The sequence below is a fragment of the Emys orbicularis genome, chromosome 3 (genome assembly GCF_028017835.1).
Source record: "Emys orbicularis isolate rEmyOrb1 chromosome 3, rEmyOrb1.hap1, whole genome shotgun sequence".
Classification (NCBI taxonomy): Eukaryota; Metazoa; Chordata; order Testudines; family Emydidae; genus Emys; species Emys orbicularis.
Genome location: NC_088685.1, coordinates 142,996,876 through 143,023,755, shown reverse-complemented (window position 1 = coordinate 143,023,755; position 26,880 = coordinate 142,996,876). Strand labels below are relative to the sequence as shown.

Sequence of the window (26,880 nt, the reverse complement as noted above, 5' to 3'; positions counted from 1 at the left end):
TTGTTCATTCCAAGGTCCCAAGTAAATTTGGATTTATCTTTTTTAAATAAACCTTTCCCCCCCTGTATCTCTGCATGGACTGTAACTGACTTACAGGGCCTTGTGTCTCTCTACTTCCATTCCAGGTCACTTCACTTATCTGACCACTCCTTTGGCAACTCAATACAGTTTTGTCATTGTGAAATCCTTCTCCTCAGCAGCTTCTTTTGTCTGGAACAGCTTTCCTCTATCTCTGCATCTTTGTTATCAAGTCACAGAGGAAAACCTCTTATTTCCTTTACCTGTGTCTCTTAAATTATCTCTATAGTGTATTATTCAGGTCTATAATTCATTATATTGAACTCTTACAAAAATTTGGGTTACCGTTTATTTAAAAGATTCTTTACAAAATAAAGTTGCATTTTGTATTTTGCCTCTTGAGTGTATCTGTCCTGAGTAAATATTTGTGTCCTGTGCACTTAAAATTAGTGTCTTTCATATGAAGGAATTCATATTATTAACTTCTATTTGTCACACAGTTTTTAAGGTTCTTAGATGAGTCATTAAAAGAATTTGAACAACTCAGCACTTTTCAGGATGCCTGTATATATGTATATACACATTGTACCTCTAAACTGCATTGCTTTTAGGGCTTCTTTATGGCCATGTTCCACTGTGATACCTTTTCCCATTTCATTATGAAGGTGTATTGAAATCAGCTTGTCTAGGTTGCTTATCTCAATTCTCTCTGGGGATATTGGGGTGAAGGGTTGTGGCATAAGAAGTCCTCTAGAGCCATAAACAGTGGAGACAAGCATATTTCAATGCACCAGAATCAGTTCTGGTATGCTGTGCTTTGGACTGTGAAGGGAAGTGTAGCTGGGGGTCCAGCATATGAACAGCCTGCTAGGAAGCAATGCATACTTTAAGAATATTAAAATGTTTGTTAGTCTTAGACTCTCCTGCTGCAGTTGGAGAGCCCAAGTGAGGAGAGGAGGTAGTTGGGGAGGAGGAGAGAGAAAACCCCTAAGACAGGAGTCAGAGAGGTGCTAAAGACAGCGGCGGTGGTTGATGGCCAGTAGATCAAGCTTCCCTTCCTCTCCTGAAATGGAGGGCCCTATGATAGGGTAATAGGGAAGGAATGGGGAGAACAAGGGAAGAAAAAATGCACTGGTCACACTGATGACAACCTTCTCTGTTCTGTTTGTCTCAGACATTTATATAAATAACAATTGTGCTGTCACAGCACCATTTAGCATGAATAGAATTTCAACCAGCACTAGTTGGGCTCAATTTTGTAATAAGCAATAAACTTTGTAGGGTCAGTGTCTCTGTGTCCAATGTTTTGGGAATCTGTGCCCCATATTACAGCATGACGAGGTTGAAAGATATATTAATACATGAAAATCTTAAATCTAAACTGATTGAAAAGATCTGATTGAAACTCCATATGATTTATGCTTGGGTTTTTTAATTTTTAATTTTAGGTATTAGAAGACAATGACTATGGTCGTGCAGTGGACTGGTGGGGCCTGGGAGTTGTCATGTATGAAATGATGTGTGGGAGATTACCATTCTACAACCAGGATCATGAGAAACTGTTTGAACTAATACTAATGGAGGACATAAAATTCCCTCGAACTCTCTCGTCAGATGCAAAGTCATTACTTTCGGGTCTCCTGATAAAAGATCCAAATAAACGGTGAGTGTAAAAGAACTCTGATGAGATATAATCTTAAATTTTAACTTCATTAAATTAGAAAAATGAAATTAATGTAATATCTGTGTTAACTGATGATGCTGAATAAGACAAAATTGTCTAGGCTAATGCTATCCTGGGCAGGTTGGCGGGTAGAGAGAGAGAGAGAGAGAGAGAATGCATAACAACTGAGTGAGCTACCATGATCAGGAGAGTTTGGCTGCAGGGGGAAGAGTCTGAAGGATTTAACAATTAGTCACCAATTCCCCTAGAAAAGCAACTGACCGAATAAAGAAAAACCAGTACACTTTACAAACATACCATAAATTTAGGCTAAATAAAAATGCCTCAAGGGTAAAAATGCAGGCAAGAAGACCAGTAGCAGGGTGTAGGCTACCCAGTTTATTGCACTGAGTGCAGCATGCATGATTACCTGCCTCGGAGGCAGGTGGCATATGTGCATGTGTGGTGCAAGCAACTCATGGCCCTCAGAAACAGAGTACGGGCTCTTGAGGCCAGAGTGGCTGAACTGGAGGAGCGAAAGGAGACAGAGAGGTGCGTAGAGGAGACTTTTAGGGACGTAGTAGAGCGGTCCTTCCTCCTGTCTGACCGTCCCTGTTCTGTTAATGAGGACAAAAGTCTTGGGGCAGGAGAGCAACAAACTTGAGCGGAGGAAAATAATCCCATTGTTGGGACCCACCTTTAAGCGCATGTCATGATATCCTTTCACACTGAGGATATTCCTCTGGGGGCAGAGACTCCAGTTACTGGGAATAGACAGGCAATAGTAGTGAGGATTTCAATTATTAGAAATATAGATAGTTGGGTTTGTGATGAGTGGGAGAACTGCATGGTGAATTGTCTGCTGGGTGTGAAGGTAGCTGATTTCACAAGACATCTAGGTAAACATACAGGTGGTGCTGAGGTGGAGCCAGTGCTTGTGGTACATGTAGGTACCAATGACAATGAAAAGTAGGAGAGAGGTCCTTGAGGCCCACAGTGGTGACGATTTTGAAATGCTAAGAGAGGTTAGAGAGGATACAAAAGCAGAAAGTGCAGTAATAATGGGTGATTTCAACTATCATCATATTGACTACCCAGTCATCTTGGCATGATGCAGAGAGAAAATTTCTAGACACTATAAATGACTGCTTTTTGGAGCAGCTAGACATAGAACCCACAAGGGGAGAGGCAATATTTGATTTAGTCCTAAGTGGAGCCCAGGTCCAAGAGGTAACTATAGCTGAACCTCTTGGTAGTAAGGCCCATAATGTAATTAAATTTAGCATTCTTGTAGCAGTGAAAATACCAAAAAAGCCCACCATGGTAACATTTAACTTTAAAAGGGAAACTACACAAAAATGAGGACTCGTTAGACAGAAATTAAAAGGAGCTATCATAAAGGTTAAATTCCCGTAAACAGCATGGGGAGTATTTAAAAACACCGTAATAGAGACTAAGACGAAGTGTATACCCCAAATCAAAAAAGACAATAAGAGGACCAAAAGGATGCCACCATGGCTAAACAGCAGAGTAATGGTGCCCATTAGAGGCAAAAGGGGTTCCTTCTAAATTTGGAAGTCAAAACCTAGTGAGGATAATAGAAAGGAGTACAAACTCTGGCAAGTTAAGTGTAAAAGTATTAACAACATAGGCCAAGAAAGAATTTGAGGAGCAGCTTGCTAAAGATGCAAAAATTATTGGTAAGAGTTTTTTAAAGTACATCAGAAGCACGAAGTCTAACAAGCAGTCAGTGGTGCCACTAGATGACAAAGGTGCTAAAGGAGCACTCAAAAAGGACAAGGCCATTGCAAAGAAGCTAAATGAATTCTTTGCCTTGGTGTCATTGCAGAGAATGTGGGGGAACTATCCACATCAGAGCTATTCTTTTTGGGAGACAAATCTGAAGTACTGTCCCACATTGATGTGTCAACAAGATGAGGTTTTGGAACAAATTGATAAATTAAACAGTAATAAGTCACCAGGACCAGATGGTATTCACCCAAAAGTTCTGAAGGAACTCAAATACTAAATTGCAGAACTACTAACTACTACTAATTGTAGTATGTAACCTATTTCTGAAACAAGCCTGTCTACCCAATAACTGGAAGTTAGCTAATGTAATACCAATTTTTAAAGAGGGTTCCAGGGGCGATCCTGGAAATTATTAGCCAGTCTATTAGAATTTGTTGAGGGGGTCAACAGTCATGTGGATAAAGGTGATCCTTTAGTACAGTATACAATATTGTGTACAATATAGTGTACTTGGATTTTTCAGAAAGCCTTTGACAAGGTCTGTCACAAAAGGCTCTTAAGGAAACAAGTCATGGGATAACAGGGAAGATCCTCTCATGGATCCTAACGGGTTAAACTATAGGAAACAAAGGGTAGGAATAAATGATCAGTTTTCACAACGGAGAGGTAATCAGCACGGTCCCTCAAGGATCTGTATTGGGACCTGCATTGTCAGCATATTCATTAATGATCTGGAAAAGGGAATGAACATATTCAAGATAGTTAAGTCCAAAGCTGACTGCGAAGAGTTACAAAGGGATCTCACAAAACTGGGTGACTGGGAAACAAAATAGCAGATGAAATTCAACATTGATTAGTATGATGTAATGCACATTGGAACAAATAATCCCAACTTCACTTGTATAATAATAAATTATATATAAATGTATACATATGTATTAATTAGCTGTTACCACTCAAGAAAGAAATCTTGGAGTCATTGTGTCTAGTTCTCTGAAAACTTCAGTGCACAGCAGTGGTCAAAAGGGCTAACAGAATATTAGGAACTATTGGGAAAAGGATAGAAAATAAGACAGAAAATATCATACTGCCACTATATAAATCCATGGTGCACCCACACCTTGAATACTGCATATAGTTCTGGTGGCGCCATCTCAGAAAGAATATAGTGGAGCTGGAAAAAGTTCAGAGAAGGGCAACAAAGATGATCAGGGGTGTGGAACAGCTTCCATATGAGGAGAGACTAGAGGATTAGGGCTGTTCTTCTTAGAAATGAGATGATGGGGGGGATCTGATGGAGGTCTATAAAATTATGAATAGTGTGGAAAAAGTGAATAGAGAGATGTTATTTGCTCTTTCCCACAACATAAAAGCCATGGGTCTCCCAATGAAATTAATAGGCAACTAATAAAACAAGAGGAAGGACTTTTTCACACAATGTACAATTAACTTGTGGAACACATTGCCATGGAATATTGTGATAGCCAAAAGTATAACTGGGTTCAGTAGAGAACTGGATGAGTTCATGGAGGATAGGTCCATTAATGGCTATTAACCAAGATGGTCAGGGATGTAACCCCATGCTCAGGGCAACCCTAAACCTCTGACTGCCAGAATCCGGGAGGGGAAAACAGGACTGGATCTCTCCAAAATTGCCCTGTTCTGTACGCTCCCCCTGAAGCTCTGGTAATGGCCACTATTGAAGTCAGGATTCTGGACTAGATGGACCATTGGTCTGACCCAGTATGGCAGTTCTTATTTTCTTATGTTATCAATCAACAACAGCAAAGATAGCAATTAATGTTAATTCTAATTAATTCTAATTATGAATCCAGCGAAAAGCCTTCTAATGGATAATGTGTTTATTTTCTTTATTATACCTTCATCATCACTAATAAAATAAGCAGGAATAGCAAAGTACCAAAACTATCTGTACACATAAGCTGAAATCCTGGCTCTATAGAAGGCAGTGGCAAAACTGCCATTTACTTCAATGGGGTCAGGATTTCACCCATAGTGGGTTTTTTTTTTTTTTTTTTTTTTTTTAAGTTAAGGCAAAGTTAAATAAAATGTAAATATACTGCATCATATATTATTCACAATCAGGTTAATATTCAAAGAACCTGGCTACAGATTCTGACTTGCTGGTTGGAGACCGTGGTATAGGAAAAAAAAAATTGTCCTTGGTAATGGAAAAGCTTTCACACCAAGTACCTATACAAAAGAAACCCATAGTATATTTTCAGCAGAAATATAGACCAAGTACTGTGGTAAATTAAACATAATCCATGAGGTATCTTGTGTAATGTAAATAACTGAAAAACTTTAGTCTACTACCCTAGCGATAGCAAATGTTCATGAGATTTGAATTTTGTTTAACTTTAGTCTTTTGAATGAATAGAACATACTGTTGGTTACTGATGCTGATACAGTTATCAAATACTGCAGTCTGATACCTTGCCTTTTCCAGTACTATTTCAGGCCAGATAGTGTGTAATAAGGAACTGAGTGGAATTTTTTGGGGTGTGAGGGTAGGACACAGTATATTTTCTGAAATTCTTAATTTTTCTAACTGTAATAATAATCTGATATCTGAAATTATACTGATTTAATTGATGTATTTGGCATCTCTCTTGAAAGGTAATGTATTTTAAGAGAGATTTTTTTCTTGCTTCTGTGCAAGACAGATGGGTGCACTTGATAGTGCAAAATTCTTAAACATTAATCTGCCTCACCATAAAGTGGTGCTTATGTGTATACTGTTCTGAGCTCTTTATGTGTGTGCGCATATAAAAGATACAACTTTGATAAATCGTAGGTACCCCTAAAGAAACACAAAATAAGTGATAAGGGATTGGGGAACACGTCTTATTGGGAGAGGTTTGGAACTGTAGTTAGTACATTTAGTTAAAAGAAGCCACAAAGGAAGACTCTATATTAATACTTGAGCAGCGTAAAAATAGAATGGAAAGGAAAATACATTTAATTTATTGTTAATAGTGATCATATGAATGAGAAATGGACTGACCTAGAAAAAGTTAGGTTAGAGTTCAGAAGTATTTATTTTGCCTCAGGATAGCCATGTGTGGGATCTACTTGAGGTTATTATTTTGAGCTCTTAAGGCTTGTGTGGATAGGTTTACACTATTGTTAGCCTTGCCCAAAGCAAAAGAAAATCCAGTTTGGGTTGGAGGATGATTGCATTTTAATTTGTCAATTATCTGCTGATAAATTATCACACACATATTAAATTAATTCTTACTCATTTGCTCCCACCCCTTTCTAAATTTAATAAAAGAAATTAAAGAAGCAGAATCAAATCTGAAGTTTCAGCTAGTGTGCAAAGATTTATAAAAGATACAGCAGCCGAGTAACCAGAAGGAATTTTTAAACTAAAGGCCCAGGCAAAATACTACTAATGTTATGTTATCCAAGTGCCAGGGACAGTTTTAGCTTATTGCAATCATGGAAGGTAATTGGAGAGTCCTTGTTCTACCTAGAAGAAAGCAATAGATACAAACACAATAAAAAGAGTAGAGCCAAATAAATAGCTTTAGACCAAAGTCATAATTATACGAGGCCTATGTCTGAGATGTTAATGGAGGGCTACTTTGATCAGCTTAAGCATTCTTCCAGTTGCTGATGTGGGCAAGCTATAGATTTGAAAAAGACCCTTGAATTTTCTGTCGAGATTTAAAAAAAAAAAAAAAATTTCACTCCACACATTTTTTTTTAACCTTTTTTCATCATTAACACCTTAGATAAGTATGTCATGTGAAAATATCTCTGCTTTATATCTCTTGGTAGTATGAACTCTAGGTCATAGTAAGGTGTCTTTGATCTGAGACATGTATGTGGTGGTAGCATGTATTCCATTCCAAGTAGCATGTTGGGTAACATAGTATTTGAGAAACATTACCGCCTGGAGTAGTTAATCCAGGTTAAGCTGCTCAATATTTTTTTATTTAAAAAAAATCTGTTTCCAGGTTGTGTGTGTTAAGTATACCTACCTAGATTTTAGTTGTTTTAATGTGATTCCTTTATGTGGTTGGTGATGTGAAAAAATGAAAATATAGCATTTATGTATAGATACGCTGAATTTGAATTGATTGCAGAGTGAGGCTGTATGGTAGCTGGGAGGATATCTCCTTATTTTTGTCTTATTTTTAAATAAGTATTTAATTCAGTAAATTAAAGTAGTATTTAAGTATTTAATTCAGTTTAGAGTATACCTTCTTGGACTAAAATAAATATTTGTTCGTGTAGCAACATCTGATGCTTTTTAATCTCCAAGCATGGTGTTCTTTCAAAAATATTAACTTTTAGAGTTGGAAAAAAATAGTTCCCTGTAATTCTTCTTTGCAGATAGCAGTATTTATGATAGAGCCATATTTACCAACCAACTTTGTTTGGGGTGCGGATGCTAGCCACTGACACACGGGGAGGGAGTTCACTGCAGCTTGGCTTCTCCTTGCACAGATGATCACGAAAGATATTGAGAGGCCAGGCTGGTGACTGCAGGCCAATCAGGTTCCTTAGTAGAGAGGCAGGAAACTCTGAATAATTGCTTGGAAAACAAAAAGGGAATGATGTGTTGGAATAAGGAGGACTCCACGCCCCAGTTGCTAAGGTGATGGCCCAGGCTTGAATTTTTCTGTTTCAATTTCTGGCAATATAAGACCAGTTTGTTTTGTTTGTGGGAATTATTGTTCTTTGAGCACACTGAAATAGCAAGCGTTAAAGAGGAACACAGATGGTTTGAAAGACTGCTCTGGACTTTTATTTTATTGTCTAATCCACCTGATGAAACACACTCCCTGTTTATGCCACCTTCTTTACTAAGGTTTGACATTTGTCCTTTTTATTCTTGGTTATTTTCTTATCTTTATTTATTATAGAATTATAAGAGTTCAAGGCCAAAAGGGACCACCAGATCATCCAATCTGACCTCTGGTATATAACAGGCCACTAAACACCACTCAGCCACCTCCACACCAAGCCCAACAATCAGAATTAGACCAAAATATTGCAGCCCTTAGCAAACTAAAATACTGTGTGCCAGGGACCGAGGTGCACTAATGCCTGAGGCCCCTCAGTGGCAGGGAATTAAGTGAGATATACCCAGATAATCCTAGCAAGAGACTTGCGCCCCATGCAGAAGTAGGTGAAAAGCTCCCAAGGTCCCTGCCAATCTGACCCAGAGGAAATTCCTTCCCAACTCTGAATATGGTAATCGGTTAGGCCCTGAGCATGAAAGCAAACCACTGTTTGAGAGCCTCTGCTCTATAGTATATGTCTCAAGAACCTTTTCTTGTCTCATCTGAGGGACCCGGGAGGAGTGGGACAGGACTGCCTTAGTGTGTCTTTTCTGTGCTGAAGAATTCATGTATTAGTGGATATAAGAGGCACCAATTGGTTATATGCCTCACTGTGCAATTTTTATTAATTCATGTTTCTTGCAGTCTCTTCCTGTGTGTAATATAGAGACTGAATTTTCAAATTCTCAAAGAAACATAACCACCTGTTTTCCATCTAACACGTGTACGTCAATCACTTGACCATATATTCCAACTGCTTGTCTGCTGTGCTGTCAGTATAAAACACAGACAGACCACTACTAAAAATGGTTGTATGGATCCAGCTCATTTTGGCATGATTTACAATAGAACTTGAACTGACCAGTCAACCACACACCTCATTTGGAACCAGAAGTACGCAATCAGCAGCAGCAGACACAAATAAAAAAAGCAAGTACAGTACAGTACTGTGTTAAATGTAAATTACTAAAATAAGGGGGAAAGATTAAAAAAAAGATTGGCAAGGGAAGGAAACTGTTTTTGTGCTTCTGTCATTTAAATTAAGATGATTAAAACCAGCATTTTTCTTCTGCTTAGTAAAGTTTCAAAGCTGCATAAGTCAGTGTTCAATTGTAAACTTTTGAACGAACCATAACGTTTTGTTCAGAGTTACGAACAACTGCCTTCCCGAGGTGTTCGTAACTCTGAGGTTCTACTGTATCTATGTTGCTGGATAATATCAATATTGTGTACTCATAAATTAGAGAGCGTAACATATTATGCTTGTTCTTTGACTGACTGACAGCTGATTTTCTCAAAAAGAAATTATAGTTAGTATGCTGTATAATCCAAAGTCCCCTGTTTGGCCACCATTTCTGTATATTTCAGGACATGGGGACAAATAATGAACAATTATTATTACCTTTCCCTTTCTGCATCCTCTCTTTTGGAGCGTATGCTAGCCCTTTGCCATTATGGTCCACAGTCCTGAGGTCATATTCGAGCCAATACTTTACTACGTCTAGAACTTCAGAGAGCAGTGGTGGCCGGATGTGAATCTCACCACATTGCAGTGTTCTGGTCTGGAGACCAGACAAGGATCAATGTGCTCCACTTGGAGGAACTTTTGAAGAGAAGTTGGATTTCAACTTGTGCAAACTTACCTAGTAGAGTCATTATGAGCATATTACATGGGTCTTCTGTAGTCTGCATTAGCTATCTATTTACCTTTAGATGAAAATCAAGATATCACTTACTGTCCTTTAAGTTTCTGATGGTCTAGGACCCAATTACCTAAAACTTTTTTCTTGTGACCCTGTGGGGGGCAGGGGCTCCCTCATGCCTCTCCAGACCCTGCTTCCAATCCTTTATAATGTCTCCCCCTCTCCCCCCACCACGCACGCAGAAGGGGGGTCCTTCGAGCAAACAAACAAACAAGAAAAATCCTCTCCCCTCTCCTGCCCTTACAAGAGAGAGGAGTCTGTAGGAAAACAAAAGAGAGGCAAGGGTGACCTGGATATCAGGCAGTCTTCCTGGGTCACCCCTTTGGGCTTAGTATAAAATGGGGTCTACCTCCAGCCCCACTTCTTGGGACAGACTGCTTTGAGGATGGGTCATGCAGCTTCGGGAGCAGTGAGCCCTGCTGCTGTCTCCCTCTTGGCAGGCCTATCTCTGCTGTCTGAGGCAAGGCAGCCTTCTTCCTGTTCACTGCCCTTTCCTGTGGCAGGTTTTCTCTTTTAAGCTCCCCCTACTCCGGGCAGAACAAGTCTTGCAGGTGTGCCTCATTGGTGTTGAACAGGCTCAGAAGAGCTCCATAGTCTCCTCTCAGCCAGAGTGAGGGCATGTCCCTTCACATACCCTACCCCTCAAGACGGAAAGGCCGTTCTGGGGTGGCGTCTCCATCCCCAATCTCCCATGAAAAGAAATTGGCATTAACATGGTCTTTTTGTGCTCGGTGTTGTACTCTGAAACTGTATGGTTGTAGCGCAAGGTACCATTTCTTCATGCATGGGTTTGTTTCTTTCATGGAGTGGATCCAGCATAGGGGATCTGTGACCAGCGATAAGGGGCTACCCAACAGGTAATACCTGAGGGAATCCATAACCTTATTTAATCGCTAATGCCTCCTTTTCAATAATTGAGTAAGCCTTTTCTCTAGGAAAGAGCTTCCTACTCAAGTATAGGACTGGGTGTTTTCTGAAGTCATGTGAGAGTATGGCATTGAGCCCGAAGCATCTGTGTGCAGTGTGAACTTCCAGGAAAAATCAGGACTGAAGAGCATGGGCAGCCGGCATAGTTGTGTTGTGTTTTTAGTTCGCTAAAAGCATCCTTGCATTTCTCACCCCACTGGGTTGTCTTAGTAGTGTTGTTGCCTTTTATGAGGTCCATAAGAGGGCAACGATCAAGGCAAAGCTGGAGATAAACCTCCAGTAATATCCTGCCAGCTTGAGAAAATGCCTTATTTGCCTCTTTACGTGGGGAATGGGACACGCTGTTAGGGCCTGTACCTTGTTGACTACTTGTTTCATAAGGCTGCCTTCTATGTTGTACCCCAAATAGGTTACTTCATCTATGGCTAACTTACACTGTGAGTCCCGCATCCTTTAGGGCTTTAATACCACCCTTAAGTGCTGGAGGTGGTCTTCCCAGGTAGAACTATAGACTACGATGTTGTGTATGTAGGCTGCAGCATATTGATGGTGGGGGGCTGAGGATCCTATTCATAAGCTGTGGGAAAACCTCCATGGAAAAGGCATAGTCTTGAATTGGAAGTGTGCTAAAGGGATGGAGAGAGGTGTTTTCTCTTGTGAGGAAGGGGATGGAGGGATCTGCCAATATCCTTTTGTTAAGTTGATAGTGCTTTGGTGTTTTGCCAATCTCATCTACCCTTGGCATTGGGTCGGCGTAGAATTTTGAGATGGAATTAACCTTTCTAAAGTCAGTGCAAAACTGAACTGAACCATCTAGTTTGGGAACAAGAATCATGGGGCTCCTCCATTCAGTTTTGGATTCCACAATTACCCCCATCTCCAGCATTGCTCTCACTTCCTCTCAGACTGTGTCCCACATCCTTTGTGGCAATGGTCTAGGGCTCTCCCTGACCAACTGGCATGGGGTAGTCTCTAGATGATGTTGGACCAAGTGTGTTCTCCCTGGGTGGGTGGACAATATTATGCGAAAGCCTTGATCAAATTTGAGGAGCAGCATCCTTTGTGCAGGGGAGAGCCCCTCACCCCCCAGTACTGTTGGCAGTTGTTGACTGCTGGGTACTTAAGGGCCATAATTCAGGTTTCATCAGAGAGGAAGTTATCAGTGGGGCCATCCAAAATTTCCAGGCTTTAAGAAGATTTACATTATAGATCTTGGTTTCTTTCCTCCTCCCTGGTAATCTTTTGTCATAATTCACTGGCTCGATCTGCCTGACCACTTCCAGTGATCTGTCAAGTATGGGGCTAGGATCAAATCCCATTGATCAGGGGCCACTAGGCTGCTAGTGCCACCCTCTCAAATGTAAGTAGAAAGGCTTCAGGGTTATCGTCTGGCCCAATCTTGGTTAGCTTTACTGATACTGACAAGGGAACACCCTTAATGGACGCATGACCTGCTGGAATTCCCTGGGGGCATAGGGCTGGCACGGTCTGCTGTATCATCTTCTTTTGAAAATCCTGCTGCTGGGCCATCAGTTTCCTCAGCAGCTCTTGTTGTTGTGTGGTCTGAACTTGCTGCTGAGTGATCTGCTGCTGCAGCAATTGCTGTTGGGAAATGCTGTTGCTGAGCAGCTTGCTGCTGCTGCTGCTGCATTCTGCTAATTACTTACGCCACCACTCTTGTTCCATCTTGCATGGACCAGCTGATGTGGTTATGCCTGCATTCTCCACCATTTGTGGGGGGCAGGGCTTGGGCTCCCTTAAGTCCTCTCCAGACCCCGCTTCCGGTCCTTTATAATGTCTTCCTCCCCTGTCGCTTGACGCTCAAGGGTGGAGGGGTTCTTCAAGGAAACAAACAAAAGAAAAGTCCGCTCCCCTCTTACTTCCCTTATGAGATAGAGGAGTCTGTACGAAAATGGAGAGGCAAGGGTGACCTGGATATCAGGCAGTTTTCCTGGATCAGCCCTTTAGGCTTACTCTAAAATGGAGTCTACCACCAGCCCCTCCTCTTGGGGCATACTGCTTTGAGGCTGGGTCATGAAGTTTGGGAGTAGTGAGGCCCGCTATCTCCCTCTTGGGGGCCTGTCTCAGCTTTCTGAAGTGGGGAAAGCTCTCTTCCTGTTCACCGCCCCTTCCTGTGGCAGGTTTTCCCTTTTAAGCTCCCCCACCACCAGGCAGGACAAACCTTGCAGGTGCACCTCATTGGTGTTGAACAGGCCCAGAAGAGCTCCTTAGTCTCCTCTCAGCCAGAGTGAGGGCATGTCCCTTCACACTCCCATTGCCTCAGTTCAGATCAGATGGTTTGCTTTTGTTGGTGGTTCCCATAACTTCATTGTTTTAGACCACTGGCTAGGCATTCTTATTTGAGGGCTCTACCCGTGGAACTCACTCCTGATGGTTTGAGTCTGGCCAGAGTCTGGGTTTGGCAAGCTTCAGGTCACAATGAGTGGTGTGGATATATAGAGCAGCCTTTAAATAATCTCCTCAGCAGGCTATGATGTATTAATTTATGCTTAATTATCTCATATTCTGACTATTTTATGGTAAATGGTTAATTGTTACAACATCCTGATGCTACAGCAATGGGCACTGTACAAAAATACATAAATAATGCATGAATTGTTATTGATTCATTTTGGTGCCTGGCACTTCCCCTGCAAATTTGTGTAGTGATATTTTTTTTCAATACTGTCAGACTCCTTAGCCTTTCATTAAAACTAAAGTAAGCTCAGTTATAGAGTTGTGGTGATTTGTGGATGAAGCTTGACATATACTGTAATGAATAGTTCAGTGGGAATAACCAAATAGCCTATCTGTCAAATGGAGCACTGTGTCAAATACCTTTATCATCACCTCTATTGTCGTGGTCACCTGAATGTAGCATTTCCTACTGAAAAGGGACAGAATTGTATCTAAATATTCATGACCAAACTGCTAATCTCCCAACAATTATGATAAATGAGTCTCAGTTTAGGAACATTTGTATAATGTGTAATCGTTTTTTCTCTCCTTAGCCTTGGTGGAGGCCCAGATGACGCAAAAGAAATTATGCGACATAGTTTTTTTGTTGGAGTAAACTGGCAAGATGTATATGATAAAAAGGTAGGTCTTTATATGGCATGGAATAGTCTGGCTTCTGAGCGATAATCAATTGAAACTATTACTGAACTTCTAGTTTCTAAAATTATACATAAATTACTTTGCCACTTTTTGATATTATTAGTATACTAATAGCCAATTTAATTATTTATAGTTTTAATATACTACTAATAACTTGGAAATATTCTAAAACCAAAGTGTGCCAAAAATAAACTAGAATCACTTAAGATTTTCCTTTAATTGTTTAAATGTTTAAGTCCCCCCCTTCCCCCCTTCTTTTGGCCTATAACTTTAACCAAAAAACGAAGAGGAAAAAAAAGTCAGTGATGATGCGTGAGAAAGTGTGAACACTGTGTTTCTGAATTGACTCTCATTTTCTTTCAACTCCATACACCGGCAAAGAAGTATTATTTAATTATACATATTTATGTGGAGTCAGTAGTTATATTCTGTATCGTTGTTTCCTTTTTTAGGACCATATTATGTTGTTAACAGAAACTGTATTCAAAATTGGACCATTATAATTATGAATTTTTTAAAAAATTGTATCTGTTTTTTATTTGAAAAAGACTGTCATCATTTAAATACTGACTCCTTCTTGAAAAGGATACACAGCAAGTAGGCATTTTCTGATGTCTTTGTACCCAGCAGAAGCCTTTCTTTGAGATGGGTTGTAAAAGAGAATCTAACAAAACTAGTGTGGTATTAAAATACTGAGCCAAAATCACTCATGATGTAAGTGGTACAACCCCATTAACGTCAGTGACATTGCGCATGTTTACTCTAGTGAGTTAATTTGGCTCACTTTGTATAATTCTATGCCTGTTACTGTGATCCTGGACATTTCTCAGGTGATTTCTAGAAAGAAGATGGTTAGTTTATTTTCCCTCTAGAAGTGAAACTGAGTTTGATTTAAGCTGTTTTATAAACTGACTGTGTAGATTCAGACATTTTTGTAGTATTTGAGGTAACTTATGTATTGTTATAGGTCTCCGGTATTCTGACAGGATCATTTGGCATCCCTGCCTACTGATCTACGTGCCAAATAAGTCATATCTTTTATAAGTTACATTGTCTTTCCTATTTGTTTTTGCTCAAATTAAGGGAGGATCAAAAACACATGCAGGGACAGAACATGTTTGTCTGGCTATGCCGAAAGAATGACAGGAGACATTAGATATAGGTTTAATCAGGCCGCAATTTTATTATTGACAGATGTCTGGGACTAACCCGGCGGATAAAAATGTGTACAGTGCAGGTGCAAAATGTATGTCCCTCCAGCAGATTTACTGCCGGGACCTTACCAATTCCAGCCAATTCCGGGGGGGAGGGGTCTTCCACAGCTCCCCCCTATTTATCCAGGTCCCTCCAATTCCCTTGCTGGAACCTTACCGACCACGCCCCCTCGTAGGAGGGGGTTAAGGTGGACTGTAATGATGGGGGGGTTGGCTCCATGCTGTACCAGGCATAGGAGCCCCAACTGCCCCCGGCTTGCTCAATTACCAAGCACCTCTCCTTAATTCCTTTTCCAAGCCATTTTTTTTGTTCTTTTGAGCCTTAATTTATGGAGTACCTGCACTGAACATCCGCCACAAGGAGGCGTATTCTGAGTAAAGAGAGAGAGGCCAGGCCCAACTGACCGTTTAAACCCCACATTCCTATGTGGTGAGTCATTTACCACGCTGACTGCTCTTTCCAGCAGATTTACGTCTTCCCTCCTCCCCCAAGCCAGAAAGCATTGCCTTCTTCTCCCGGCCAGCCAGACAACTCAGACAAACTGCTTAAGTGCAGGGTGGTGATTGTGCTGCTGTGACATATTTTTCACTTGTTGGTATGTGAGGATTTGAAAACTCGAATTTGTGATTGGTGTGGTATTTCTTTGGCAAACAAGAAAACCTGAACAAGAAACCTGAGTGATATTAAGACTAACACTGTACTGTATCTTGCTATGTCTCTTTTCATGGGTTACTATAATATAGAGCTCTTTTCCCCCTACTTTGTGATGGCTTGGCAGTTTTGGTTTGTTGTTTACCATTTTTATGTTACAAATTCATATTTCCACAAATATGGATTGCAAGTTATTTGCTGCCACAAGAATATCTAAACCTAAATGTTATCTGACAGAACCTTAACCATGATGTTACTGTCAGTCAGCCATAATATTGCAAGAACCTTTAGAATGATAATTAGAACAAATAAATTTATCAAGTGATGTAATGTGCTCAGGTATTTAAGACAAAATCTCCTTCACTTCTAAAGGAAATTTTGGTTGCCCCTGCAAGAGTATAGTTAAAAATGTGCCAGAGAAAATGTAATATGGGGGACCCTCAAAGGAATTGTTTTTTTTAACGTTTAAGTTAAAAGTATTTGTGTTGCAAACTATTTAAAGGTATAAATACAGGGGCGCTCTGAGTGGGAAACAAGGGGAAAATGGTGCCAAACTAACTTCAAGGGTCTTCCTCAACTAAACAAGAAAAAAGAAAAATCAAATTTAAGGACAATGGACTTGATTCTGCATGGCGCTGAGCACTCTGGCCCTGATCCAGACACGCAGTTGTGCATGTACTTAACTTTAAGCATGTGCTTCAGTTCCTTGCAAGTCAATGAGACAGTGCTTCTCAATCAGGATCTGATCCTGCACCCATTGAAATCACTGCAAGTGTTTTGTTTCAGAGGCAGTGGAAGCTTGCTTTGAATGGGGATTGGGTGGGTGGAAATGCATAGTGAAACCTAAATGTACGAAGCACCAAACTAGGCATGGGAAATGGGGAGAGTCGGGGAGAGCGGGAAGAAGTCAGGTATCTATGTAAGTCAGGGTGGATGCCCTGCTTGTAGAGTGAGGGAAGTCATGTGTGTTAAGGCCAGGAAGGGGAGCAGGGTAGGTACTCTGCAGGGGGAATTGAGGTGTTAGGAGTAATAAAGGGAGTGTGAGGTGGTGCTCTGCATGGGGAATGAGGGGAGCTGAGGCTCCCAGGCCTGATCTTGGATGCTGCTACAGCCACTCCAGCCCCTCTGAGTCTCACTCCCGCCCTGCCTGAGTGCATGAAACAACTTGCTTAAGAATGAAATGCGGGGGCCAGGGTGGAAACGTAGCTCAGACCCCACAATATTTCCATTGTGGTGGGTGCTAGCTGCCGCTGCCCCTGGGAGTTGGATTGGGCCCTCAGTAGGGTCTTAAAATAGGAGTGCTCCTAATCATTGTTTACCATTTCCATGACTGCATTGAGAAATTAAACCTGTTGATATGAGAAATGAAAATTGCTTAACTGAACAATTAAAAGATGATCCCCTTAGGGTATGTCTACACTATGAGAGTAGTTCGATTTTACTTAAATCGAATATGTGGAATCGATATTACAAAGTCGAACGTGTGTGTCAACACTAAGGACAGTAATTCGACTTTGTGAGTCCACACTAACGGGGCAAGCGTTGACATTGGAAGCGGTGCACTGTGGGCAGCTATCCCACAGTTCCCGCAGTCCCCGCTGCCCATTGGAATTCTGGGTCGAGCCCCCAATGCCTTCTGGGGGAAAAAAATGTGTCGAGGGTGGTTTTGGGTAACTGTCGTCATCCAACAGTCACTCCCGCCCTCCCTCCCTGAAAGCGCCGGCGGGAAATCAGTTCGCGCACTTTACTGGTCAGTGACAGCGCGGACGCCACAGCACTGCGAGCATGGAGCCCGCTGCGACCATCGCTGCAGTTATGGCCGTTGTCAACACCTCGCACCTTATCGTCCACCTTTCCCAGAGGCAGATGCTGAGAAATCGGGTGAGGAGGCTACGGCAGCGCGGTGAGGACCTGAAGTCTGAGAGTGGCACAGACCTGTCACAAAGCACGGGACCCCGCGCCGAGGACATCATGGTGGCAATGGGTCATGTGGATGTTGTGGAACGGCGATTCTGGGCCCGGGAAACAAGCACGGACTGGTGGGACCGCATACTGTTGCAGGTCTGGGATGAATCACAGTGGCTGCGAAACTTTCGCATGCGGAAGGGAACTTTCCTTGAACTTTGTGAGTTGCTGTCCCCTGCCCTGAAGCGCAAGGACACCCGGATGCGAGCAGCCCTGACTGACCAGAAGCGAGTGGCCATAGCCCTCTGGAAGCTTGCAACGCCGGACAGCTACCGGTCAGTCGCGAACCACTTTGGCATGGGCAAATCTACCGTGGGGGTTGTTGTGATGCAAGTAGCCAACGCAATCGTTGAGCTACTGCTCTCAAAGGTAGTGACCCTGGGAAACGTGGAGGTCATCATAGATGGCTTCGCCGCGATGGGATTCCCAAACTGCGGTGGGGCTATAGATGGAACTCACGTCCCTATCCTGGGACCGCACCACCAGGCCAGCCAGTACATTAACCGAAAGGGCTACTTTTCAATGGTGCTGCAAGCACTGGTGGACCATAGGGGACGTTTTACAAACATCAACGTCGGATGGCCGGGCAAGGTTCATGACGCTCGTGTTTTCAGGAACTCTGGTCTGTTTAGACGGCTGCAGGAAGGTATTTACTTCCCGGACCACAAAATAACTCTTGGGGATGTGGAGATGCCTATAGTCATCCTCGGGGACCCAGCCTACCCGCTAATGCCCTGGCTCATGAAGCCCTATACAGGCGCCCTGGACAGTGAAAAAGAACTCTTCAACTACCGGCTGAGCAAGTGCAGAATGGTGGTGGAGTGTGCTTTTGGACGTCTCAAGGGGAGATGGAGAAGCTTACTGACTCGCTCTGATCTCAGCGAAACCAATATCCCCATTGTTATTGCAGCTTGCTGTGTGCTCCACAATCTGTGTGAGAGCAAGGGGGAGACCTTTATGGCGGGCTGGGAGGTTGAGGCAAATAGCCTGGCTGCTGATTACGCCCAGCCAGACAGCCGGGCGATTAGAAGAGCCCAGCGGGACGCACTGTGCGTCCGGGAGGCTTTGAAAGCTAGGTTCCTGAGTGAGCAGGGTAACCTGTGACTATTAAGTTTGTTTACAGAGAAGCTGAACCTGCCCCCGTTTCTTTACCCAGTAAATGTTCACTATCCTCTCCAGTTACATACCGCGTTCACCCCGTTCCCCCCCTTCCAACACACGTTTAAAAATAAAATCACTTGAAATTTGTTAATGAACACCGTTTTCTTTATTACTGTTTTCGCGGTAAAGTGTTGAACCTGGGATGCAGACTGTGGTGGGGAGAGGGTGTAGTGTAGTGATGCAAAGGACGCTTCTAAACTCCAGGAATGACAGGCTCCGCACTGGTGGACTGGTTGTTTCAACGGAACCTGCCACCCCTCCTGTTCGGGACTCTGTGTGTGGGGGCTATGTGACTTTGTGGCAGGGGGAGGACGGTTACAGATCCCCTGCTGCGTGGCTCTGTGATCCAGGATAAGGACCGCTGCATAAGATCTCTAACCGCCTTCCACCGCCACAAAGTCACATAGGCCCCCCCCCCCCACACACACACACACAGAACATGAATACCACCTCCCAGACTGACCAGGGTAACTAGTGAATGCAATGTGTGTGTGCCCTGCTGCTGAACCTGCCCCCGCGTCTGTACCCTGGTAAAGGTGACTGTCCTGTCCAATTACCAACCCCCTTCCCCCCCTTCAAACAGACTCTCCTGTAAAAGAACATGATGGAAACAGTAATTAACAGAAACATATTTTTTATTAGCAACTACACATGAAACTGGGGGATGAAACTGGGACGGGGGCTTGGGTGAGGCAGGAAGGAAAGGACTTATCAAATTTTGGGGAATGAGAGCCTTCTGGTACTTGAGCAGTCTGCAGGGGTGGAGTGAGAGTTTTCACGGACTCTGCCGCCCCTCCTTCTTGGGGCTTTGGGTGAGGGGGGTATGGGACTTTGTGGCGGGGGAGGGCGGTTAGAGAGAGACTGCAGCGTGGCTCTGTCCTCCTGCCTCCGGTCCTGCAGAACATCCACAAGGCGCCGGAGCGTGTCCGTTTGCTCCCTCATTAGTCCAAGCAGCGTTTGAGTCGCCTGCTGGTCTTCCTGCCGCCACCTCTCCTCCCGTTCCATGTGTGATCGGTGCATTTGGGACAAGTTCTCCCTCCACTGGGTCTGCTGGGCTGCCTGGGCTCGGGAGCAGCCCATAAGTTCCAAGAACATGTCCTCCTGTGTCCTCTTCTTCCTACGCCTAATCTGCGCTAGCCTCTGGGAGTGTGATGCCAGGGTAGTTCGGGAGACAGTCGCAGCTGTGGGATGGGAAAAAGGGAGTGAATTCCTCAGAAAGATACATTTTTGGTTGAACAAAGAACATAGTCTTTCTCTGTGAACAAGACCATGCACAGCACCTATCACATGCCCACTCAGGACAAGGTCGAATTTTCGGCCTTCGCATTCAGTGCCTGGGGTCTTGCAGTGCAGATCAGACAAGCGGGACAGGACAGCGGAATTTGGGTAACAGGCTGACATGGTAAGCCGTAGACTTGTGGCTGCTTAAAACTTTAATAATAGCACTAGCCTCCTTTCACGTTCAAAGCAATGCCAGTCCCTGCTGCCGGCAATCCGGCAAGCATGAACTCTGCCCCTGTTCCACCCCCTTGCGGCTGTCCCAGGGAAAGATCCCTGTATGCTGCTCCTCTCCCGCCTCCACCGCGTGGCTCTAAACCACCGGTTACAGTTCTGTAAAGGAACAGGCAAGCAGTCCCAATACTAACATTCCCCTACCTAATTCAAAGCAGGTCACCATGAGCGACATCACTCTGATGAGGATTTCAGAGACGGAAAAAGAACGGATGCTTCAGGAAAGCCTGCAAAGACCAGGGCCGTATGCCGCCATGCTCTGCAAGGCAATGATACCCGAGTACTTGATTGTCTCCTGGCGCGGAAACGTTTCCTACCACGGAGGACCCAATAAGGCCGCTCTCCCCAGGAACCTGTTGCAAAGGCTTTCCAACTACCTCCAGGAGAGCTTCGTGGAGATGTCCCAGGAGGATTTCTGCTCTATCCCCGGACATATAGACCGGATTTTACTGTAGCTGCACTGGCAGGGACTAAACAGTAGAGCGCCTAGGGCAAAACAATCATGCTAAACCGGACATTGTTAGATTTTTTTTTCAGTAGTTGCACTGCCAAGGACTGAAACGTTAAGCGCCTAGGGCAAAGTAATAATGAAAAACCCATTGTTAATATTGTTAATATTCCTGTTCTCTTAAAAATAAATGTTTACATGTTTAAAACACTTACTGACTGATCCTTCCCCTGATTCTGTGTCCGGGTTAACGCCTGGGGACGGTTGGTAGGGGATCTCTGTAAGGGTGATGAAGAGATCCTGGCTATCGGGGAAATCAGCGTTGTAAGCGCTGTCGACTGCCTCGTCCTCCTCATCTCCTTCCTCATCTTCCCCGTCCGCTAACATGTCCGAGGAACCGGCCGTCGACAATATCCCATCCTCGGAGTCCACGGTCAGTGGTGGGGTAGTGGTGGCGGCCGCACCTAGGATGGAATGCAGTGCCTCGTAGAAACGGGATGTCTGGGGCTGGGATCCGGAGCGTCCGTTTGCCTGTTTGGTCTTCTGGTAGCCTTGTCTCAGCTCCTTGATTTTCACGCGGCACTGCGTTGCATCCCGGCTGTATCCTCTCTCTGCCATGGCTTTAGAGATCTTCTCGTAGATCTTTGCATTCCGTCTTTTCGATCGCAGCTCGGAAAGCACGGACTCATCGCCCCACACAGTGATCAGATCCAAGACTTCCCGATCAGTCCATGCTGGGGCCCTCTTTCTATTCTGAGATTGCATGGCCATCTCTGCTGGAGAGCTCTGCATCGTTGCCAGTGCTGCTGAGCTCGCCACGATGTCCAAACAGGAAATGAGATTCAAACTGCCCAGACAGGAAAAGGAATTCAAATTTTCCCGGGGCTTTTCCTGTGTGGCTGGTCAGAGCATCCGAGCTCGGACTGCTGTCCAGAGCGTCAACAGAGTGGTGCACTGCGGGATAGCTCCCGGAGCTATTACCGTCGATTTCCATCCACACCTAGCCTAATTCGACATGGCCATGTCGAATTTAGCGCTACTCCCCTCGTTGGGGAGGAGTACAGAAGTCGAATTTAAGAGACCTCTGTCGAACTAAATAGCTTCGTGCAGGGTTAATTCGATGTAACGCTGCTAAATTCGACATAAACTCCTAGTGTAGACCAGGCCTTAGTTACAATACCTGCATGTGATGGATGTGTTAGGCACGATGATGCCAGGGGAAAAACAGAATCCTAAGCATATAAAATGTGTTTGTTTTACTGCAGCACTCTCTTACTGGTTGTACTGGAAGGACTTATCCTAAATGTATGACCGCTTCCTCATTTTTGGGCTAGTGGAAAACAAAAAGGCATGTGCTTTTGTATATGTGTGCACTACATTCTCGTGCAGCTAACTTGCCATTTTTATTAGAAAAATGTGCATCTCTTTTTGTTCACCCAACTTCAACCTATTGTTACTAGAAACAAGATTATTTAACCTAAAACCTAAAGTTTATAAATGTTTTATGACAATAGGACACTACCTTGTTTGCCACAGTTAGTAGCTCTGGCTGACCAACAGATGCAAATGAATGATTGGCTGTCTGATACTGCTGTCTAATTGGATCAGTTTGTTGACATTAACTGAATAATAATAATGTGCTGTAAAGTAGGCAAGAGCAGAGAAAGTCCTCGTTCTGAAATGAAAATTGAATAATAGTTATACATTTTGTTCCAATGTATCTATTTTTGGGCAGAAAAAAATCTCGAAGGCAAAGGAAAGAGAATGACCTTGCCAGGCACTTCCTATGATCATCTCAATCCCGATAGAGTTGATTACTGCATTTTTTTTTTTTAACTGTGTATGAGACTGAGAAACTGAATAGGTTGACAAAGTCTTATCTTAGTCTTCTTTTTAGATATAATTGAATGTTGAATTTTCTCTGACTCCTTTAGGACCATTTTTGGAGTATTTATACTTTTATTTAGGCTAGAAGAAAAATTAATTTTTAAATTGTCAAATGTTGTTCCAGGGCCCCTGATTCAAGAGAGCACTTAAGCATGTGCTGAACTCTTATTGCTTAATACATACTTAAAGGCTTCGCTGAATCAGGGTTTAGGGAAGGGAGGTTAGAGTGGGAGAATTCCCACAGCTCTCTTTAGGCAATTCCTGTTTGAGAGTCATACTTCAGTGTAATTGCCTGCAACATCATCATAAACATTGCAAAATAGATCTTCTCAATTCTCTTTTTTGTTGCTTCTGTGCAAAGTAGTAAAAGGATCAGAAAATTGTTAACAGTCTGATCTTTTCATTGGATTTCCAATGGTATTTAAATTATATGCACAAAACCTACTTATTAGCAAAATAATGCCAGCTGACTGAATTTACATGACATAAAGAAACCACAAAAAGCATTTTGGATTCTTATGGTTTTAATTAGTTATGGAGGTTCCAATCGCTTTTTGCCCATTATATCAACAGTTTAAAAAAACAAAACAAAAGCTTTATGGTCAGTAAAGGAAAACCAACATTTTAAAGGACACACTGACAATATATTTTTCAAAATGTTAAAATATCACTATGATAATCCATTGGAAACTTTAAGGTGAAATCTTGTTCTTTACCAAAACACTTTCCCTCCATTGTATTCATACACTGTTTTGTTATTGAAAGTTTGCTCAGATAGGTATTGAGCTGTTAGCATTTATTTACTTTTTAAAGGAGCATTGAAAAAATTGTTTTGGAAAGAACACAAGAGAACTACACAGTCTTTGCAGACATATGTAAGGAAAAACATCAAAAAGGTAAGTCAGATTTTGGGACTACCAACGTTGACAGTGTCCCTTTTAAAATGTATTGGTGTATTGCTATGTACAGTGATTTGGCTAATGAGTTCCAATCTGTGTGAGAACATCACATACCTAAACTGTTTGGAATCTTCATTGATCAGTTAGTCCAAACCGTTTTGTAAATGGCAACTACATATGTGAGTTCTGAGAAATATTATCAAAAGTTGTGGGTGAGCACACTTGTGATTGAATGAGAGTGAATGTCTAGTGGTATGCTCTCCCCATTTTCTTTACACAATTGATTTAGGATTTTCTCTGTCTGCTTTAACTAATTTACAAATCAGTCTCCTGAAATCACACCTAAATTTATTATCAGTATGTGATTTATTCTGTTGAATGCTGCAAAGTAGCCATTTTAAAGGATCAATGATCTAGATCTCCAGTAAAATTTGATAGGATGGCCCAACATGTGATTTCGGGGCATTAAAATGTTAATTACAATAATATCCCAAGACTTGGCTTTTATAACTAGAAAGAACCTTAAAATTGACACATTCTTTGACTTGTATTAAGACTCCGTGTATAGTAAACTAGATGGTAGGTTTTAAGGTACAACATATGATGACATTTCTAGTGAGCTGAAATGGGGTGTATGTTTTAAAGTTATGTGTTATATTGTATACTTTTAAAACATACACACTGTGGTCAAAGTGAAAATTATACTTCCCGTGTTGTAATTCATATCAATATGTAAAGAGCAAGAGTGTACAGTAATTTTGTTGTCAGGAATTGGGAAAAACCAGTGTCATACTGAAATGTAATTATGAGTAGGTTATAAATGGTCATCCGTAATGAATGAACACGGATATTGTTTTTCATTGTTCAGTTTCTTATTATATTTATATGATGCTCTTGGAAGGTCTGCAGAACAACCACGATAGAGATAATGAAAATCTCTGTGTGTGTTTGTAGTTGTCAATATAGCTGTAGAAACATGTATCCATGATTTAACCCCAAACAGTATGTTATGAATATTGGTCAGCATTTTCAAATTTGGGGTATAAATTGAGCTGGTATAAATTGTCTTCACTCCATTGGAGTTTATATCAGCTGAGGCGCTGCCCTCTGTTTATTGAAGTTTGACTCCTAAATCTGCATGTAGGCATCTAAATACATGGCTATTCAGGCTAAACTTTTATTTAGGTGCCTGAATATGGATTTAGGAGCCAAATTTCAGTCGTCCAGGTTTGACATTTTGGCCATAATTTATTTCAGTTGGATAATACATTGAGAAGAAGTGTTAAAGAATTAAGAGGTGTGGCTAGTCACCCTTCACTGGGAATTACTCAGGTAAATGACATATTTAACCATTAGTGTTGTATTATCATATTTTTCATTGGTATGAAATGAAAATTGTTTTGGCTCTGATCCTGCAAACAATATGTATTTGCTTAACTTTAAGCATCTGTAGAGTCCCATTGGTTTCAGTGGAATTACTCTTATGCTTAGATATAAACACATACATAAGTACATGATCAGGGTCTTAATGCTTCTTCGTTTTTTTAGTTCAGTAGTTTCAGCGTTAGTGCAGTACAGCTACTCTGTAATATTTTCAGCCATTTGTAAGCAACTAAAATGGTGGTTAGGAGTTTCCAAGACATAATGATTGTCATTTGATTGATTAACCTTTGGATTATATGGAATATTTTCTACTATGTTGAACTACTTGTGCAGTGGAAATACATTATCTAGAAAGCATGAAAAGCCTCAGAGTGGTATAAAATCTCTTTATATAATTGCACACAGTGAGATACTCTATTTGCCCTTATTGTTCATGAATGATGGGTAGCATCCAGATCTTGAGCTGAGAGGGGAAAAAAGGGGTGGTACTGTCCCAAGTTTCACCTACTTTGAATGCCAAAAGGAGATGTAATTCACAAAGGATTGTGCAGATGTTCAAAATTTGATCTTGCAGGTTCTCCTGGGCTCTCCAGGTGTGATTCCCTCTATGTGGGGTAAAGGAACACATGGTCTGGGATTGCATTAAGGCATAGGCACAATAGACACATGCCTTGGACATTGGTTGCCAGAGACATGTGGTGAAGTCACACTCTAAACTTTAATTTAAAAAAAGTATTTCCAGTCTTCCTAGGTTATGAAGAAAGGGCTGAAACATGTCATCTCAGTGTAACTGGTGCTGTGTTGTCTGCCTAAGCCTGAGGGAGCCTGGAGCAGAGGGAGGAGCAGCAACCACTGGACAAGGCCACCTGGCTCGTTAGTTCCTACCATAGCTGCTGGTTCAGATGTAGGCTTGGGTCCCTTGTTGTGCTCAGCTCCTTCCCTCCAGACTTTTGGTTTCACAGGTCAGAAGGGTGGGGCAAGATGTGGTGGGATCACCCAAGCACCATTTGTGGCACCAAATTGAAATGTTACTCACAGTAGACTATGGAAATCTTCATAATATGATTGTCCTTTCTTAAATGCTGTAATCAGGAGTGTAATAGTTAACAGTGTGGACATTTATGTCCTCATGATTGAGCTTCTGAGCTAAAACCCATTTGAGATGAATGGGGCAGTTCACATCTCCTGGATTTGTTGTTTCAGGCTTTCTACAAACTCAGATAGACATCTCTGCAGCAGTTATGCTTGGTTCATATGTTTAAGGATTTCTTAACATCTGTAAGCACTGGAGACTTACTTTTTTGTTTTTAAATGAAAGTGTAGATTCTAAAGAACAAGATGGCAGCCTCAAAAAAGTACGAAGACTCTGTGGTGTGACCTGGTCCAATTTGAGCACTGGTGACATCACTTACAAAGTCGGTTTCAAGCAAATGAGTATGCCTCTAATCCCATAAATGTGCAGTCATAATACAATATCCCTCTGTGTCTACATTCATGTAAATGATTTATACCATTTTTTTATGCTTCCGCGTTATGGGAAGGGTTGTTAGGAAAGGATTTCTTACTGCATTTCTCTCATTTTCTTCTGGAGGTGGCGCCGAAGCTCCACGTGCCGGTTCCTCATTTCTTGACAAGAATTCTACAGAAGCCGGTACATTTTTTGTAGAGGTTCTTCCTCTAAAATTGGGTGATATGATTTGAAAATAGCCACAACATTTTGTTTACAACGGTCAAGGGAAGATTTTTATGAGGTGTGCATGGG

The 26,880-nt window shown here is 42.2% G+C and overlaps 1 protein-coding gene across 2 annotated transcripts in view; it reads left to right on the top strand.

Annotated features, from left to right (window-relative positions):
• Positions 1-26,880, top strand: part of AKT3 (AKT serine/threonine kinase 3) — a 107,093-nt gene that overhangs the window by 65,944 nt on the left and 14,269 nt on the right. For both annotated transcript variants that reach the window (XM_065400868.1, XM_065400869.1), the window contains 2 exons: positions 1,467-1,681; positions 13,892-13,979. In XM_065400868.1, the coding sequence (XP_065256940.1) occupies positions 1,467-1,681; positions 13,892-13,979 (303 nt within the window). The remainder of the gene's footprint in view (positions 1-1,466; positions 1,682-13,891; positions 13,980-26,880) is intronic.